The sequence below is a fragment of the Lacerta agilis genome, chromosome 5 (genome assembly GCF_009819535.1).
Source record: "Lacerta agilis isolate rLacAgi1 chromosome 5, rLacAgi1.pri, whole genome shotgun sequence".
Classification (NCBI taxonomy): domain Eukaryota; kingdom Metazoa; phylum Chordata; class Lepidosauria; order Squamata; family Lacertidae; genus Lacerta; species Lacerta agilis.
The window spans coordinates 61,119,470-61,139,190 of NC_046316.1; the positions used below are offsets into that span (position 1 = coordinate 61,119,470).

At 43.6% G+C, this 19,721-nt stretch overlaps 1 protein-coding gene across 2 annotated transcripts; it reads left to right on the forward strand.

Annotated features, from left to right (window-relative positions):
- The first annotated feature begins 1,832 nt into the window (after positions 1 to 1,832).
- LOC117047236 (galactose-3-O-sulfotransferase 2-like) lies at positions 1,833 to 17,813 on the forward strand. 2 transcript variants are annotated; one of them, XM_033150147.1, is made up of 4 exons: positions 1,833 to 1,987; positions 7,745 to 7,855; positions 12,015 to 12,930; positions 16,845 to 17,813. In XM_033150147.1, exons 1-4 carry the CDS (start codon positions 1,959 to 1,961, stop codon positions 17,682 to 17,684), a joined length of 1,896 nt encoding a protein of 631 aa, XP_033006038.1. In that variant the 5' UTR covers positions 1,833 to 1,958; the 3' UTR covers positions 17,685 to 17,813. The 2 variants fall into 2 exon arrangements, with proteins under 2 accessions (XP_033006038.1, XP_033006039.1); XM_033150148.1 differs by lacking the exon at positions 7,745 to 7,855.
- Positions 17,814 to 19,721: the final 1,908 nt, after the last annotated feature.

Here is a 19,721-nt window from a genome sequence, read left to right on the forward strand (position 1 = left end):
TAATGGCTAGTGTGGAATCTCCCTTGGTTTCTTCAGAATAGTTTATTTCCTAGAACTCCAGAGTATTTGCTTTTCTCAAGCCAGCTTTATGATGCAGACTGTATAATTTTCTCATACACACCTTTGTTTCTCTGAGAATCATGATAAATAAGCTTTGGGTTGGCACCCAAAGCTATAGGATTTGAGAAGACGCCTTGGGTAAGCCAACATTTGATTCTGCTGCGCTTGGCAGCTGCCTCTGAAATAACCACAGTCATAAAAGGCACAGTTTGCTATTGCTATATTTGGTCTTCCCTTAAAAATGGGAAATGGTCTACCTCCCTGCAAATATGTATACTGTACTTGTTGCAAGGAGGTATTCCAGCCTGTAATTTGGACTTCATTGTGCTTGTTCCTCTACTGATCTTGATATTTTTGTGCTGCAGTCACAAAATAGTTAAAGTAGCATAACAGGTTTTGAAGTGGTAGATGCACAAGGAAATTGTGTGCTCAATTTTCTATGCTTTTCATAGAATGTCTCATGCCCTTCTGCCATTATAAAATGCATCAACTGTTCTCACATCTGGAATTTCTACATCACTTGGGATGTGCTTATGCTCAGACATGGGCTTCTGCTTCAGGTATTACACCCAAAGTGAGAAAAGCAGGTGTGTGATATATGCACACATTGGCTTCCTCCACTTGAGTGTCACAGTCAAAGCCACTATGAGACACAACAAGGGCTAAAAAAAAAAAAGAGAAAAATTGAAAATGATCCAAAATTGGGCTGACACTGATAGAACATGTTGGGCATTCCTGCTTCTACCATGTGTCTTTGGTGTATGATTTGAACTACAACTCCCATCAACCCCAGTCAGCCCAGCTGGGTTGGCTGTGGCTTAGAGGAGCTATGCTTCAAAACATGTAGAGGTAACCAGGTTGGGGTTGGGTGCTTTAGGGAACCCAGTCTACAGGTGGGAAAATAAGGGTCTGTGCTTATTTTTTTATTTTTTTATTTATCTATCTATCTGAAACCCTTTTAGCCTGTTCTTTGTTGCAAGAGACAATTTCATGGCAGCTCACAAGTAAAATATAATTTAACTATACATACATCACACTCAACTAGACAACTGTCTAGAGCAGGCACCCCCAAACTCGGCCCTCCATATGTTTTGGGACTACAACTCCCATTATCCCTAGTTAACAGGACCAGTGGTCAGGGATGATGGGAATTGTAGTCCCAAAACATATGGAGGGCCGAGTTTGGGGATACCTGGTCTAGAGGAACCCCAGACAATGGCAACGCCATGGCAATCTCATTCAGAACAGGCAAATCTGCCTGATGCCCAGACCTGAGAACTACCCAACCACAGGACTGCCATCTTGTCAGGGTTCAATTTCAACTTATTGACCCCTACTTAACCCACAATTGCTTCTAAACATCAGGATCTACGTAGCCTCACTTGGCACAGATAGTTAAAATTGGGGGTCATAAGCATATTGTGCATACTGGAATCACATCCGTGGACTTCTTAGTATGACTTGAACATTTTATTTCAATTTAATGATCTTACAAAAATATGCATGGAGAATGACGCTGTGTTATCACATGCAGAGTTGGTTGGAGCAACTTGGCAGAAACCTGGGAGAGTACGCATTCATTTCATCATGTGATGTTTGCTGGTTCCTAACTATAATAGTGCCCCAGGGGAACTAGCAAAGGCATTATTCCCCATTAGTAGTGCTTCATTAATAATGTGGCAAATTCCAGGCAGCTCCTGGTTAGTGCCAACAGAAGGCAATAAAAAAAACAACAATCCTGCATATATTACCTGCAGACAAAGTAGGCGGGACAATCCAGATACACGTCTCTAAGAAGAAAAGAAAAGCATATTTGCTTTATACTTTTGCCCATCTCAGAGCAACCTGGGTTGATTTTAGTGAAGAAGGTACTGTTTCTGTGCTCCATAAACCAAACCATGTGCAAACTTACAAGAACCTGGATCAAGTAAGTGCCTTTATCTTAATATTTTATTGCTGGGGGGGGGGGACAATCTAGCTATGGGAAAGGAGTAAACTTGTGCCATGTGCCTCTGACACAAAGTGCCGTTGTGTTGCATGCTGGTGGTAGAGAGAAACTTGGCGCCAAGCTATAAGAAAGGTTCAGATTGTGGGGGGAGGTTTGAACTGGAAACATTTTAGAGTGATTTCTCACTACAAGGGAGAAAATCTAGGAAGACTGTGAACAAATAAGGCCCAATAGGCTACTTCTCTGGATACATTTTTTTTACAAGCACAGCGAATCTTCCTTTTGGTTTATGGCCTCTGTTTCATTGATGAAAACCTCATCTTCATCACCAGACCCATAGACACTCTAGGTTTTCCTTAAAAAGTTTTTTAAAATAATTAATAATATGCAAGATGGGGAGAGAAAATAGATTGTGGTTTCTGGTGGACTACCTAGTTCCAGCTAGTTACCGGAATTCTTACAAAGAAGAAAAGAGCTGGATCTGACTGGATGCCACAAAGCATTTCTTTCACATTTTAAGCAAAATGCATTCTCACAATTCAGTGTGTGTTAAATATGAAAATATATTGTGTATGCACACATATGATTTGCAAATTAAAAGCATTCCATTAAGATTCTAGTGTAGGAAAAGTAGAACGCACAACCAACCAAGTAGAACATAGAACCAGAATGGGGTATAGGGCAGAGCTTTCCAAAATTTCCATGTTGGTGACACAGTGATTCGGTTTTACTAGCAAACTGGAGGTTAAGCCAACCCCTTTCCAACCCTGAGAGGAGCTCAGGGAGCATTCATGTGACACATATACACACGGCAGTCGACAAACTAACATGTTGTGACACACAGTTTGGAAAGCTCTGGTGCAGGGTGTTTTCTACAAAAGAATTGGTTCTCTCATTAAATAGAGTTTTACAGGGCACAGTAGGAGATCTTATTGCTGTTTCCTCCTGATTTCTGCAACTCATCCTTCCCTCAGCCTGTCTGTCAGTTATTATTTTTATTCTGTTCTGTTTAAGGTATTTGTACACTGATTTTCAGACAGACCTAACAGGTTTACATAAAATTATTGAAACAATAAGCATCGAACTGTTGTTAAAGAAGCTTCATCTGCTCTTTAAGAAGATCATCTGGTGGCTTCTGTGAGAGGGAGGGGCCACAGCTAGGAGCTAGGCATAGGCAAACTCAGCCCTCCAGATGTTTTGGGACTACAACTCCCATCATCCCTAGCTAACAGGACCAGTGGTCAGGGATGATGGGAGTTGTAGTCCCAAAACATATGGAGGGCTGAGTTAGCCTATGCCTGAGCTAGATAGTGGTTGCTTAGCAAGCTATTTCTCCTCTTCTCTAACAAAATGGTTAGCGATTTACAGCACAATCCTATATACATGTCCAGTGATTTTGTGAGAGGGAGACAGTACTTACTGTTAAGGAATACCATCACCTCTTTTTTTGCTGCCCATGGGAGCCATTTTGTACTGGCACCTACAACACTTTTATTACGATGTGAGTATTGCATTAGTAGTGGATTTACAGTGGACAGTGTGCGCATCATTGCACATTTAAAGTTGTTTTGTGATGCTTCTCCAATGCTATGGCATTATTGCTGTCAGGAGGGGCACTATGGCACAACAAAAGCTGGAGTGGGGAGACCCCAGAACACTGGTGATATGAAAAGTTACAGGATTGTTGTTGTTTTTTACAGAAAACTATTGCACACCAGGCAGTATGACTGCCCCACAACTTGTGCAGATGCAAATGGCATGATTGCATATAACTGCCCCAGCAACATAATGACCCCAAATCACAATGGATGCTCAATAAAAGACTGGAAGTCTGAAGGCTGCTACAGCAGCAGAGAAAGATGGTTCACTATGAAGTCATATAGTCCTGGTACACTGGGAAACTAAAGTTGACATAGCATATCTTGAATCCTATGTCCAAGCCACAGGACAGTCAACAGCATAACAATAGGTGTAGAAGCAAAAGTTATGTTAACCATACAGTGGTACCTTGGTTGCATGTCAATATCCCGACCCCTTCCGTGGTAAAATAAAGACACAGGACACAATAAGTAAGGTTAATGGGCATGAAAAAACCACAACTTTATTGGTTACGGATGTTGAGCAGTATTGGCTTAGGCATTGGACCTAACCGACTATATCTGACTCCAGTCCGTCGTGCTGGCAGTCCGGGAAGGGTTAACCACCAATGGGAGAGCCCTGCTGCTGCACATCAGCTAGGAACTCACCCTGGGGTCACCAGTAAGGGGTGTGCCTTAGGCCCTCACCTTCCACGGCTTTGGACAGGGCCATGCCCTCCCCGGACTCATTTAACGAAGTACCCTTCAGCATTTTGGGGGAGCTGATGGCCCAACCTCCCCCCCACCTTCAGCCTTCCTGAGATAGTCCAATGCCTAACCTCCCAGACCAAAGTTGTGACGAGTTGCTACGAGGTAGGCAAAAACCACCAGGCTGGAGCCAATTTGCCAAGTGGGAAAATTCCTACCAGGCCCCTCAATGGCGACCAACCGTGGTCCATAGCAAGGTCCAGAAAAAATGCTGCCTAAAGGGTGGGTGGGCGGGGAAAAACCGTATCAGCTGGGAGCAGGAAATGAGAGGCTGAGCCCTGGTCTGCTTAAATGTAGCAAGCCATGCCCACCGTCTGACCTGATTGGTCAGTCCGGGTAGGCACCGTGCCCAGGGCTCAGCCAATGGTGCCAGGGGGTGGCAGCCATCCCCTGAACACGTGAAGGGCTTGTGATGCCTGCAACCCTCCCTCCTTACTATGGGCAGAAGGGGCTTTGTCAAACTTAATCTGTTCCAGGATTCCATGTGACTCCCGGAACTGTTTGAAAACCAAGGCACTGCTTCCGATTGGCTGCAGAAGCTTCCTGCACTCAATCAGAAGCCGCGGAAGCTGCATCGGACATCCGGCTTCCAAAAAACATTCGCAAACACTCACTTCTGTGTTTGCGGCGTTCAGGAGCTAATTTGTTTGGGAGCCAAATCGTTTGACAACCAAGGTACCACTGGTACTGGCAAGATCTTCCCACCAGATCCCTGGCAACTCTACTACCACCCATCCACCACCAATTATGGCACTGTGCGCCAACAAGACACCCACATTTCTCAAGCACTCCAGGCACTTACGGTGACTGCAAAATGACCCAACCTAGTGCATACACACAATGCACATCCAGTCAAAAAGAGAGTCCATAGATTCTCCTCATGCACAGGGTCCTATGTGGAGAAGAGGGATGGCCTGCATGAAAAGCCTTTCCAAAGGGAAACGTTGAGTCTCAAGGTGAGAAAAATACAAACCAAGTCCACAACATAAGGTACACAGTGTTTCCATTGCTGCCTTTCCCTCAGGATATGCCTGAAGGAGAGTGGAAAGACCAGTGGGACGAAGCCCACAGCAGGAAAAACCATGACCCAACAATTAGCTCAATGGGAAAGGACAATGGAAAGGGATCTAGGAAATGACAGGAAGAGTCCAGTCTTGGGAAAATGTCAATGGGGCTTCAACAAGGCATAGCATGCTTTTGCTGGATCCTGCTGGCAACAATAACTTCAAATGGAAAGAGAGGCAATATTTTTATTTATTTACGTACCATGTTTATATCCTGCCCTTCCTCCAATGAAAGCACAGAGCATGGAAAATACAGTAGGAATTAGAGCTGAGGGAGAAATTTGATTCAGTTCAGGTTTAAAGGTGAAACTATATTACAGTGGTACTCTGGTTACGTACGCTTTGGGTTGTGTACTTTTCGGGTTACGAACTCCGCTAACCCAGAAGACAACCCGACACGCATGCGATTTGCACATGCGCAGAGCGTTTTTCACGGTTTTTTCCCGTTTTTTTCCGGGTTTTTCCGGTCTGTGCATGTGCAGAGTGAATTGTTCAGGTTATGTCCTTTTCGGGTTACGTACTGTAACCCGTAACAAATTAAGTACGTAACCCAGGGTACCACTGTATTTGCAGTTTCCAGACCAAACCACAGCTATGATTCAAAATTTGCACTTCTCCAAATTTTGCAGCCAAGCAATATGTGTATAATAGCTATGCATATAGGTGTTAAAATAACATACAAAAATGCATAATATTGCTTTGCAGAATTGCTTTGCAAAATATAAATATAAGACAAAAATGCACACAAAAAATCTGTATATTAGGATAGATTTGCACTGAATGATTGCATTTCCATGACGACTTAAAATAAAAAGCCAACAGATGTAAAAGGTGGAGAATTGAATTTAAGCCTGGAAAAATGAGAGACAAATTTGCATATTTGCCCATTCCTAGTTTAATCATGTGCTCTGCCACTGAGCTACTGCCTTTATCCCACAGTCATGCAATCTGCAAAGGAGCCCTGGGAAGACAAGTTTGGCACAGAAGCACAACCTCTCATGATGTCTTCTTTGTTTTTGTTTTATGGTTTTGCTACCCCAGGCAACACGTCTTGGGCCAGCCCTGGGTGCAATTCTTTCCCATGCAGAAAACCTAACTTGAGGCTATTATCATTCTCTCAGATGCTTTCCCAACTCTGTTTCAAAAAGTAAATCGAAATATGCACACTTAACCTTTGTTTAAACAGGCAAACAAAACTGCTTATTGAAATGTGAGATCAGGATGCTAATATTTCAGTTACAGATGATTCAGAGCCAATGCACACAATCCTTGTTGTACAGGACGAGCGTCATTTAAGAAACGATTTAAATGCAATCCAAGCACAAAAAGTGTGTTCATCTAAGCAGTTCATCCCAAGCACGAGACACAGTTTTGTATAACTACAGATCTTCATCCTCCAACAAACGTCTTATGTTCACTACAGCACAACACAATATTCAGGACTACAGTGTACCCTGTCTATCTGTATAAATCTATCTATTTATAATCTTAAAAATAAAGTTTTTTATTCAACTAACTGCTACTCAGAGTAGACACATTGAAATTAACTTCAGTGGGTCCACTGAGTAGGACTCGCATTGGATACAATTGAAAAATTATGCAAGTTATTAAAGGTTGTAGGGGCTGATGGGAGTTATAGTTTGAAACATCTGAAAGGCACTAAGTGGGTGAAGACAGCCTTAAAGACTAGCATATGTATCATGACATAACCATTTGTAGACTAAAGTCCACTTCATCCAATACAGAATTTTCAAGTGGGTGGAACTTGCTGCCCGTAGAAAAACACAGTGAGGACCCAAAACACATACAGTGGTACCTCGGGTTACAGACGCTTCAGGTTACAGACTCCGCTAACCCAGAAATAGCGCTCCAGGTTAAGAACTTTGCTTCAGGATAAGAACAGAAATCGTGCTCTGGCAGCGCAGCGGCAGCGGGAGGTCCCATTAGCTAAAGTGGTGCTTCAGGTTAAGAACGATTTCAGGTTAAGAACGGACCTCCGGAACGAATTAAGTACGTAACCAGAGGTACCACTGTACGGGTGGGGACTAGAAAGGCCTGGGACTTTCTTGCTAATGCAAATTGGGGCTGTTATCATAGGACAAAAACCAATCGTCCTTGACTGTGTGTAAACAGGGGTTCCCTTCTCCGAGTGTAACCTTTTGCTTACAGAAAGAAAGTGCACGAAAATAAACCCAACCTAAGCCTGCTTGACATTTGCTTTAAGTCCTGTCGTCTTCACTTAAACTTGTGCCCATTGCATAAAATGCAATTTTAAAAAAAAAATCAAAAGCCCAGATTATTAGGCTGATGTTTTTCCTTCCCTGCAGGAAATGGAAACTTTCATGTAACAACCAGCTGGGAAGACTCTGGGTTGCCCTTTTGCTCCTCTTCCTCCTCTGTATCATATTCCAAGTCGCAGAGAGGTTCCAATGTACCAGGTAGGCTCAGTGGGACCTGCACAGGATACCAAATGCTGTGTATATATATATATTTTCCAGGAATACAGACATGGACCTGCCCAGATACTGATGCTTGCTTGCTGCCACCAGTTCAGTTTCATTGGTGACACCATCAATGACACAGTGCCGGTTGGATAATTCCCTACCAGTGAAGAGAGCAACTTCAGTCTAAAGGTGTCATTTTTGTCAGGAACACAGCAGGCGAGTAAATGGTTTAATCTCCCCCAACCCTGTTGCAAATTTAAAAGCTTATGCCATAATAAATTGTTTAGTCTTTGAAGTGCCACAAGACCTTTTATCAGAATAAATGTAGACATTATACAATGTACAATGTAGACCTGTCATTATACAAAATGAGAGTAGCGTCAGTGTATGAGAGAGGGAGGACCCTTAGCTCTTGTCAAAGATTGATATCCAGGAAGAAATACAAATGTTCAGGGAAAATTGCATTGGTGACATCTGAAAAAAGAATTCCAAGCACAATTCAAAGTGTTGTTGTGCTGACCTTTTAAAGCCCTAAACAGCCTCAGTCCAGTATACCTGAAGGAGCGTCTCCACCCCCATCGTTCTGCCCGGACACTGAGGTCCAGTGCCGAGGGCCTTCTGGCTGTTCCCTCACTATGAGAAGCCAAGTTACAGGGAACCAGGCAGAGGGCCTTCTCGGTAGTGGCACCCGCCCTGTGGAACACCCTCCCACCAGATGTTAAAGAGAAAAACAACTACCAGACCTTTAGAAGACATCTGTGTTTTTTTTTAAACAGAGTTTATTAGCATTTTCATAATATAACACAAACCCAAACCCACACCTACAAATACAAAAACAAATACAAATACACATAATGCCAGGATTCTTCTTCTTGTTTGTATACCTTAGATAAAAAAATTTCTAGTTCTGAATCTTGACTTTTGACTTCCCCCGCCTTTTCACCTTCGGTTTTAAATCAATATACTACTTTCTTAACATCTTTTCTCTATAAAAAAAAAATTGACTTTAATTAAAAATAACACAATTATCTTAATCTTTCTATTATAACAGAAATCTTAACCAAATATTCTTATAAAAACTAAACTTATTTCTTCTGTCCTTTATCATGCTGCTTTTAACTTAAAATTCAATATCTCCTTATTTGTTTAAAATAAACTTGTAATTAACAGACTTCACTCTCCGATTTCAGATACCATGACAGACCATTTGGAATATACATTTAATACTTCAACCCACTCCCCCTCTGTCCATTGTCTTTCTCTGTCTTTCACCAGAACCGAATCTCCAGCTCTCTTCTTCTAAATGTCCACAGATCCAGGCAGCATTCACAACAAACCTTGCATCAAGCTTCAGGGTGTCCATCACTTCTTTTTCGGGCTCCTCCGTTTCTTTGTACCATACTTCTTCTTCTTGTAGAAATCTTAATTCCATGTCCCTTACCCCCGAGCTCCCACCTCGGGGTCTGGATATTATAAATTTTCCCGTTCCAGGGCTGCCACCCCCAGAAAACGGTTCCTTTTCCCGGAGTTGCCCAGCCATTTCAGACCATTCTTCAAGCACCCCTTCCAGCTCTTTGCCAAGGTTCGATTCCATTGTGTAAAACTTTTGAAAAGCCTCCTCTGTGGGAAGTAAATTCTTTTTATTTATAATCCCACTCAAGACTTGTAATTTCCGATCAAGCAGTTCCAGCTTCAAGACAGTGAGCATTTCCTCATCTTTTAAACCAGAGTTCAATACAAGTGCGAACACAAAGTCCAGCATTTTGGAAGGGAGGGTGAGTATCAAATTTCAACTCCTGTCTCTTCCTTCCTTTGTTTCAATTTTTTCCGACAGTCCAAATCGTCGCCATTTCTCCGAAGCCGGAGTGTAAAGACCAAAACTTCAAATGGAGATATTTTTTCCCCAGTTAATCCCCAAAGGGAAATCTCAGCAGTCTCAGTTTTCAAATTCCAGATACTTTCTATCGATTATTGTAGCAGCAGTCACTTAAACTGGTTAGTTTCTTTCATCTCCCGAAGGGAAGGGAGGCGGGCTGCCTTTCCTCTTTCCCCCAGATCGTTCCAAGATTAAAGAAAAAAAAAAGTCAGTCAAGTACTCACAACCACTGGGTTCTTATCAGCTCGTTAAAAACAGGTAGAACTTAGACGCTCATCACAGGCTTTGTCGCCGCATTTACATCCCGGTTGGGGCATGTCCCCTATAGCCCGGCTCCGTCGTCCCTTCACCCCCACTCCCCCTTTACAGGGGGAGCGGGGGAAGGGTTCGGAGCCACAACGGGCACAGCCGGGGAGCCCAGGGTGCGGGACGCTCTTCCCGCACCCCAACCGGAGCCCCGCTTTGCGGTAGCGGGGCTCCTAACCCCCGGGATGGACTGGGCGCTTCGCAGCCGAAGCAGCCCACGACCACCCGCAATGGCGTCGCCGCCGGAAGTCCCTTTAGAAGACATCTGAAGGCAGCCCTGTTTAGGAAGGCTTTTAATGTTTAATAGATGGTTGCATTTTAGTGTTCTGTTGGAAGCCGTGCAGAGTGGCTGGGGAAACCCAGCAAGATGGGTGGGGTATAAATATATTATTATTAGTAGTAGTATTAGTATTAGTATTAGTATTATTATTATTATCTACATTGCCTTAATTTAGAGGGCCCATAGATTTTGCAGTTGTGTGGTGGGGAAAGTCCCTACTGAACGTAAGAGTTTGCACAGAATTACTGCAATGGGTAATACATAGGGCTACCTCTGAAGACAAATAGGCTCGGAAACTTCAGCTGGTGCAGAATTCAGCAGCCAGGGTGCTCACCAGAGCAAGACGGTTTGAGCATATTACACCGATCCTGGTCCAACTGCACTGGCTACCAATTAGTTTTTGGGCCCAATTCAAAATTTTGACCTATAAAGCCTTAAACAGCACAGGACCGCAATACCTCAAGGACTGCCTCTTTCCATATGAACTTTTCCAGACCCTGAGATCATCTTCTGTGCCCCTTCTTTGTGTGCCTCCTCCTCCTCGAGAGGTCTGGAGGGTGGCAACACGAAAACGGGCCTTCTCTGCAGTGACTCCCCATCTGTGGAATGCTCTCCCCAGGGAAGTTCGCCTAGCACCTTCATTATACACCTTTAGGCGCCAGGCAAAAGCGTTCCTTTTTAACCAGCCCTTTGGTTGACCTGATCAACATCCTATACCCTTTTAAAATGTGGCTCTTTGGGGGGCAGTATTATTGGGTTATTGTTTTTATTTTTATTTTATATACTGTGATCTTTTTTGTGAACCGCCATGAGACCTCTGGGTATAGGGCGGCATATAAATTCAATAAACAACAACAACAACAATAGAATTTCAGCGGAAAATGCCAGCAATTATTCAAAACCATGCCCAGATGTGGGTAGCAAATGGGAAGGGAAGGCAGCCATCAGGAGCATAGTCCAGTGTCCCAGGGCTCCCGTGCAGTGGCAGTGCTGGCTTTCCTTTAGCCCCTTATTCCTGCTCACAATCTTGTTTTGCCTGTACACTGAGCCGCTTCACACCCAGCAACTCACAAGCCCAAAGCACACAGGGTGCTTCCTTTAAAAGAAAACAACCAAGTTTCACAGATCATTTACAAAATGCAAATAGCAGCCATGAGTGGTGGAGGTGGGGGAGTCATCAGGTATAGATAGGACCATGGGAAGGGGTAGTTTAATCCTTCTTCTCCCACCTCACCATCCAGCTGCCATAATGCTGACTTAACCCCCCCCCCCAAGCTGCTATTTGCATTGAGAAGGCAACATCCTGTGTATCTTGGCTCACAGTCAGTGGGTATAAACATTTGTATGTCAAGGAAAGCTGGAGAAGCTGTCTAGATTTGTTTATAATGGGGGTGGAGGATGCAAGAGAATCATGGCAGGAGATTATGGGACCAAAGTGTTCTGTCTGTATGGGGAGAATTATAATGTTACTGTGTGTACATAACAACCATGCTATTTTATTTTTAAAGAATGAAACACTTACCTGCAGTAGTGGCATTAGGGTCCATACAGAAAGGAAATGCATGTGAATTGGGTGGAGTGGAAGGGATCCAGGGAAAGCAAGCAATGGGAAGTGGTTTTTGGAAAGTGGACACAGAGGGCAGGAGATGTCATTGTCAACCCCATCTGAAGGATCTGATGTTTTTCCATAGCAATTGTAGATGCAATTTCAAACAGAATCAGCTTCCCCTTGAAGAAAACAGAGCCAGTGAGAATTCCATCCAGGTTCAAAGGAGCCCAACTTATGCTCAACTTCTGCGAAAAAGCACCCCACAAGAGAGGGAGCCCAGTCCCAACCCTGCAGAGAAAAAGAGGCTAGCCACAAAACTGAACATAGCCTTCAACAAAACCAAACTGCTGGCTGCCAGCTTGGGCAGCGAAGAAGAGTTCTGGCAAAAACCATTTGTGGAGGTTGATGAGAGGGTGAAGGCCCAGCATACAGCAAAATGGCTGAGGGACTGGTGGAACCACAGCACCCCAAAAGATCCTGGAGGAGACCAAGTAGTGGTGAACTTTGCTGATGATCAGACATCTGCTGCTGCAACAAAGGATGGAAGTTCCCTGATAAAGGTGGCAGAACCCACAACAAGGATTTCTGCAGAGGATCAAACAGCACATGTCAAAGACCCAGAAAGACGCCCCTTTCCAAAGCACACAACAATGACTCAATCAGAGGCCTTCAGTGCTGCAGGAGACAGAAGAACAGTTGGGATGGCATCAGCAAAACCACCAACCATGAAACCACCTCCACCAGAAAAAAATATTCTTCCCAAAGTTGGAACAGCAAAGGAGGGAGGGAGCACTTCCAGCCCCTCTCAAGGTTCAACATGCATGCCCAAGACCCATGTTGTTTTCCTCAAAGTGCACAAGAGTGCCAGCAGCACCGTCATGAACATCTTGTTTCGCTTTGGCGATACTCGCAACCTTTCTTTTGCCTTGCCGGGCAGTGGTGCCAGTCAATTGTACTATCCTCATTATTTCATGGCAGCAGCTGTGCAGGGGTTTTCTCCCAAAAAAGACCCCCAGTTTCACATTATGTGTCATCATATGAGGTTCTTTCAACCAGAGGTAAGAGCTGAGCAGCTTTTTTCTCTCTAAAATTATGGGTAGGAAACTGGTTATTTCTAGAGGTGGACAAGAATAGATTTTGTAAGGAGTGGGAGGGGAAGCTGAGTGGGGCAAGGGAGGGATGCTGGAAGTTGTGAGTGGGTGAGAAGAAGGACTAGGAGTGGGGCCACTTAGATGCAGAATATGCATCTTTCAATTTATGAAACTGTGACCAGCCTTAATCTACACTGAGCAGGATGGCATCGTAGCAATGTAAAATGTTAAAGGCCATCAGTCTCTGTTAGAAAAGACTGGTGATAAGTAACAGGATCATACTGAGTCTCCCATGCTGATTACAGGAGGGATCAACAAGGTGAAACACCAAAGCATCTGTAGGATAGGAGACAAATTCCTTAGAGCAGGGGTGGGCAGAAGCTAGGATGCAATGGAAAATCTCTGGGTGCTTTGTAGTAGGTTGGCAAGGATTTCCGAATCCTAATTGTTCCACAACAGCAAGAACAAAATGACGCACACACCTGATCTAGTGGCATATTTTGAAGTGCAGAAGCTCATCATGACAGCCCTGATATTCACAGCTGCAAGGAGAGTTTGAAATGCAGAAATCACACCCACATATCAAAGAACTTAGTTCTGACTGCATAGGTTCAACCTGGAGTTTATGGGGTGTTAGGTGAGGGGTAGTACCTCTGGTAAGGGAAAAGTTGTGTTCCTTCTGGGGTATTTTGTCCACCTTTGGTCCCCACCTTGCACTCAGCTCTCACCTGTGGCTCCTAGAAGCTGTCAACACCCTGGGAATGGGCTTGACTGGCTAGCTAAACCAGTCAAAGATTTTGTTGTTCATTTGTTCAGTCGTGTCCGACTCTTCGTGACCCCATGGACCAGAGCACGCCAGGCACGCCTATCCTTCACTGCCTCTCGCAGTTTGGCCAAACTCATGTTAGTAGCTTCGAGAACACTGTCCAACCATCTCATCCTCTGTCGTCCCCTTCTCCTTGTGCCCTCCATCTTTCCCAACATCAGGGTCTTTTCTAGGGAGTCTTCTCTTCTCATGAGGTGGCCAAAGTACTGGCGCCTCAACTTCAGGATCTGTCCTTCTAGTGAGCACTCAGGGCTGATTTCTTTGAGAATGGATAGGTTTGATCTTCTTGCAGTCCATGGGATTCTCAAGAGTCTCCTCCAGAACCATAATTCAAAAGCATCAACTCTTCGGCGATCAGCCTTCTTTATGTCAAAGATACCGGTAGTCAATGGGCCTCAAACCCTTGGTGAGTTAAGGACTGCATGTGAAGACAGGCTCTGGCGGGTTCAGCAGACAAGATCAATAGTGGGTTCAATGGTCAGGAAGGCAGTTTCCGCACATGCTGAAGAGGCTTGTCATCCTGTCAAGGTAGCCCATCTGAGAGAAGGAAAACTCTGGTCCTAAATCCCCCTAGTCTTGCGAGATATCTTCAGGAGAATAAAAGGCTAAGGAGTAACCCTATACAAATCTGGAGTGGCGTCTCTAAGAAGGTTGAATGGCACCATGTATTCCTCCTTCCAGCAACTGCTGCAGCCAAGCTGGTGCCAAACATATTGCTCTGCTTTCTTTTGGACCACATCAGGGAGGCCAAGAGTGGGGGTCTTGTTGTCTGGGCAGCCCAGGACCTCCATACGCACTGCCCAGGCTTGCCCCCCAAGGAGGTCACTTTGGTGTTGCTAACACAGCGTTTTGACTTCACCCCCGAAGACACACACCATTGTCTCTCGAGACAGATGGATGCCAACAATTAGGTTCAAATTGTAAAACACATTGAGCTAGCTCAAATGCAACCTTCAACTTTTAATTGGCAACACAAACAATCTTACAAGGAGTTGTTACCATTTAAACTGCTAGCAAGAAGAACTCTGGGCCCCTCCAGACATGCTTTTTATTGCACATTCTTTATGATTTGTGTTCATTATGCTATTGGGACAGTCACATGCAATCCTGCTTTCAGTACTGTTTATTATTTTATTTTCATTGTTCATTTCATTTCTATACCACTTTATATTTTTAAGGGGGGGAATCTCAAAGTGGTTTACAGCCTACATTAAATAAAACAATCCAGAAAAACATATTACAGAAAAAAGACAAATATTAAGTATACATTCAAAGCAACATACCGTATTTTTCGCTCCATAAGGCGCACTCTTTTCCTCCTAAAAAGTAAGGGGAAATGTCTGTGCATCTTATGGAGCGAATGCATGGTCCCTGGCGCTGAATTGCCCGGGGACCAAAAGAAGACCAAGCTTTTTCTTTTATAAATAGAGAAGGGGGTGTTGAAAGGCTGCCGCTTTACAGCTGATCAGCAAGAGATGGGGAGATAGATAAGGTCGCTGGCTCCCTTTCTGCAGAGGAGGCTGTTGGTTTCCCCAGCGACATGTAACTGGCTGATTAGATTATCTGTCTGGAAACTGTAGAAAGGGCTTTGAGCCGCTCCTTTTGCAAATGGGTCTTTTTTGCTTTGCAAAAGTAGCAGCACAACAACTTTGAGCTGCTCCTTTTGCAAATGGGGCTTTTCTTCTTCCAAAAGAAGATACACAACTTTGAACTGATCCTCAAAAAGGGGGGCTTTCCCCCCTCAAAAAATTAGGTGCCTCTTATGGAGCGAAAAATACAGTAATTAACAGGAAGCTAAAATATTGTCTTAAAGATTTCAAAATAAAATATTACAAATGAGGTCAAGTCCCTATGATGTCTGAGCCTGGAGAGTGGTTTGTTTATTAACTAGCTAGTCAGCACGAGTCAGCATCTGAGAAAACAGTTTGTTTGTTTGTATGTTTAATTAATTAATTAGTGGGAATAAGCCAGGATCAAACGACAGTTTCCTGAGTTCAGATATCACAGGGGGAAATGTGGTTAGTGTAAAACTGGGAACAGACAACCTTGGTTTCCTGAATCTTCTGGTGTATAAAAGAGAGGGGAAAGGGAAGTATGTAAGCCTGATGTTCAGTGCAGCTTGTTCACATTGTAGCAGGGAGTCAAGTTTTCTGTTATGGCGAAATCAGGCAAATATAGCCTTTGTTTCCCTTGTAGAGATCAGTAGGTCAGCTAGGCATGGGTATTACCATTATATGCTGAATGCCAGGAGTACATACCCTCCAACATGATGAAGTGAAAAACCGCAACACAGGGCCACACTCCTGCACGAGATCACAGCTCCAGAAAAAGCACCATTTGGGGGGCAAGATTGAATGAGATTGTGGCACCCAAAATGACTGCCAGGCTCTCACATGAAAAAACAGGATGTCCCTATTTTATCAGAACAGTTGAGGGCCACCCCATGCTGGAACTCGCCGGAACTCAGTTCTGGCACCTCTCAGGTGGGCACCATTGCTTTTATAAGAAAAGAAGGAAGGCATTCATGGTGAGTTCCGACACCTCTTTTTCTAGAAAAATGACACTGGTTTGAGGGGGATGGGAGCAGACAATGTAGTGCCTCCAGATGCCACAAGACTAAAACGCCCATAATCCCTGACCACTTGCTATGCTCGCTGGGGCTTCTGCTGTTTGTTCCTGCAAAAGTGTCAGGGTGGTCACACTGTTTCATTTCCAGTGTGCTTATCCTGCAACCTCCTGCTGAAATCCCACACATTTTTATACCACAACTATTCTGGTTTACTTTCTTTGTACTGCTTTTCTTGCACCATAGCTCTTCCAAACAGCAATCATGTGGCAGCATTGGGGAAGCTTCACAGAACAAAGTAAAGCAGAATAAATTCACCACTGATGTGCTATTATTGTGTCAGGATCAATAATAAGCTGCACAATACACCCACCATTAAAGTAGCCTGGCATAGCATATGGACCAAGGAGCTGTGACAAAAGTTCAATGAAAAACGTGATTTGGATTATTAATATTTTTTTTCAATGTTTCCTCTGCTTGCAATCCCAGGTTGCTCGAGTCATGCCAAACACAAGCTTTTACTTTTCTATCCTCCGGAATCCCATTCATCTCATGGAATCATCCTTCGCCTACTACAAAGGGGTCTCTGCCTTTGCCAAAGCCAAGAACTTAGAGGAGTTTCTCAACGACACCTCCAAGTTTTACAATGCCTCAACCAGTGATAGTCATTATGCCAAAAACCTAATGACGTTCGATTTTGGCTATAACCACAATGGGAACTTCTCGGCAAAGAATGTCCAGCTCATGCTCAGAGCCATTGAGGCACAATTTGACCTTCTCCTCATCTCAGAGTACTTTGACGAATCCATGGTGCTGCTGAAGGAGGCCTTGTGCTGGGACCTGGATGATGTGGTCTCCTTCCCTCTCAACAGCAGAGACAACAGCACAAAGTCCCACCTTTCCAAAGATACCATAGAGAAGATAAAAAGCTGGAACAAGCTGGACTGGGAACTCTATGTGCATTTCAACAGGACCTTTTGGGAGAAGATAGACGGTCACATGGGCAGGGAGCGCATGCAGCAGGAAGTGAGGGCACTGAAGCAGAAGCGGGAACAGCTGGCCAAGATTTGCCTTCAAGAAGGTGGCAGTGTCATCCCTAAGAAGATTGCAGACCCAGCACTGGCCCCGCTGCAGTATGGCAGAGCAAAAATCCTAGGCTATAACCTAAAGCCTGGGCTGGATAGGGCAACAAGGCAGATGTGCCGACATCTAGTGACACCTGAGCTTCAGTATAGTAGCCTTCTGTATAGGAAACAGTTTCCCCAGAAAACTTTGACACCCAGAAACCCAGCTCACTTGCCAAAGCTATACAACCGCAGAACAGTTTGAGAACAAATCTGTGAGACATGTAAGAACTAGGTTCTGATCCTCGTCCACATCAGGACTAAAACATGGTCTGAAGGATAAAAGGCCAGCTGCAAAATATGATAATGTCTAGCATAAGTCATCTATTACCAGGGCCTTTAAAAATGGTATTTTGATCCACATGGGAACCAAAATCCACATAGTCCTGTGCTGCCTCCCACCCTTCATCTGTAATACCAGAGTCCCTACAACTTCCCCTCTTCTAAAGAGCCAGTGTAGTGTTGCCGTTAGAGTACTAGACTAGGACCTGGGAGACCAGGGTTCAAATCCCCACTTGGGTGGTCTTGAGCCAATCACTGTTTCTCACTGTAACCTACCTCAAAGGGTTGTTTGGGGGGTTAAATGAGGAGGGGGGAGAACCATGTCAGCCACCTTGAGCTCTTTTGAGAAAAAAAACCGGGCAATAAATAAATAAATAAATAAATAAATAAATAAATAAGCAAGCTGATTGTAGGAAACAGCTATACAAATGTAAAAAAATACAAAATAAAAATGCTAGAAGTAACCAAGCAATAATCAATTCACATTAAGTTGAACTGTACATAAATCTATTTTATTAGCAATTGGCTTATCACCAAACATCAAGCACTGCCAATAGGGAAGGAATTTCTAAGAGATATAAATAATACCCCCAGCCCCAAATCCTGACAACCTACTTGAAATTTAGTTTTGTGTGGGTCAGTACATTACAGGATTTCTCATCATGTGTGGCCAACTCTACTCTGATGACTACTTCCCCATCTGCTATTAGAGTATTGGTTCTATTTGACACTTTCAATATGACCACAAGGTCTTTTTTAAACTATCACAAACATGTTCCTTGGGGGGCGGGGAGAGATAAAGCAAGCACAATATGGAAAGGACACTTTTCAAAGGCAAACTGATTTCAAGGAGACAGAGTTAAAAATGGATTTCCATAGATAATCAGGGCTTACTCCCAAAAAACCATGCATAGTAGGATTGTAGTCTTACAGAACAATCTTAACCATGCTTCATCAGAAGCAGAAATGAGCCCTATTGAATTCAGTGGGGCTTCTTGCCAAGTACGTGGAGTTAGGATTGCAGCCTTAGTGCTTAAAGTAATTTAGCTGGCTCATGTTTCTAATTTGTAATGACGGCAATCGGTTGGCATTTAAGCAATTGAACAAATTGTTTACCTTACTCATTGTTTACAGAGAGATATGTGCTTTCCCCATTGCAAATGACTTAATTCAGATCAGCTGATAAGAGCACATTGTTATGAGTTATGCAAGGAATATATTGAATGATTGTGTATTTATTATCCCTTATGTACTCAAGGATAGAGAAAGTGAGGATGCAAAAGGATACAAGGTAAGTTCAAGGTGCAACACAGGTGCAAGGGGCAAATTCCAGATGGAGGTTGATTGTGAATTGGGGCTGCTCACTGACACAAATTTTCAACGCTGTCCATGTGATGTCGCCATGCCTGTACTCTTCCCCCTGCCCAGATTGAATATGGATTTCTCTTTACCATAAAAAGCCATTAAGTCAATATTAGCTGACAATACAAAAGAAAGAAAAAAGTTTGTAATATGTATTGGCATTTTATGTGGATTTTTAAATTTTTAATAAAAATACCTTTTTTTTAAGCCAGTAAGTCAGCTGTTATACATCTGCTGTCACCACTGGAAGCTTATTAGCACATTTTGGGGTGAGGGCACCCAGTTCTCTTGACTGTGGTTTGTTTAAACTAATTTAAATATTGTGTTTTTAAATTGCTGTAACCCACCCTGAGACCTCATGGTAAAGGGGAGGTGAGAAATCTAATGAATAAGCAATTGCACACACACAAAAGCTGTTGCACACTTCCAGTGCATTACACAAGTGCAAAAAAAATACCTGTGCATATACCCAGGGCTTTTTTTCAGCCAGAACTCACCAGAACTCAGTTCCAGCAGCTCTCATATGAAATCATATGATTAATGTGAAATCAAATATATGATTTAAGTGTCAAACCCTTATTAATACATACAGAGGAAT

Bases quoted from the DNA above. Each gene is read 5' to 3' on its own strand.
- LOC117047236 (XM_033150147.1), top strand. From the start codon at position 1,959: ATGTGCAAACTTACAAGAACCTGGATCAA. The intron at 1,988-7,744 runs GTAAGTGCCTTT...CCTTCCCTGCAG, and splicing joins CTTACAAGAACCTGGATCAA to GAAATGGAAACTTTCATGTA. The intron at 7,856-12,014 runs GTAGGCTCAGTG...GTTTTTCCATAG, and splicing joins GAGAGGTTCCAATGTACCAG to CAATTGTAGATGCAATTTCA.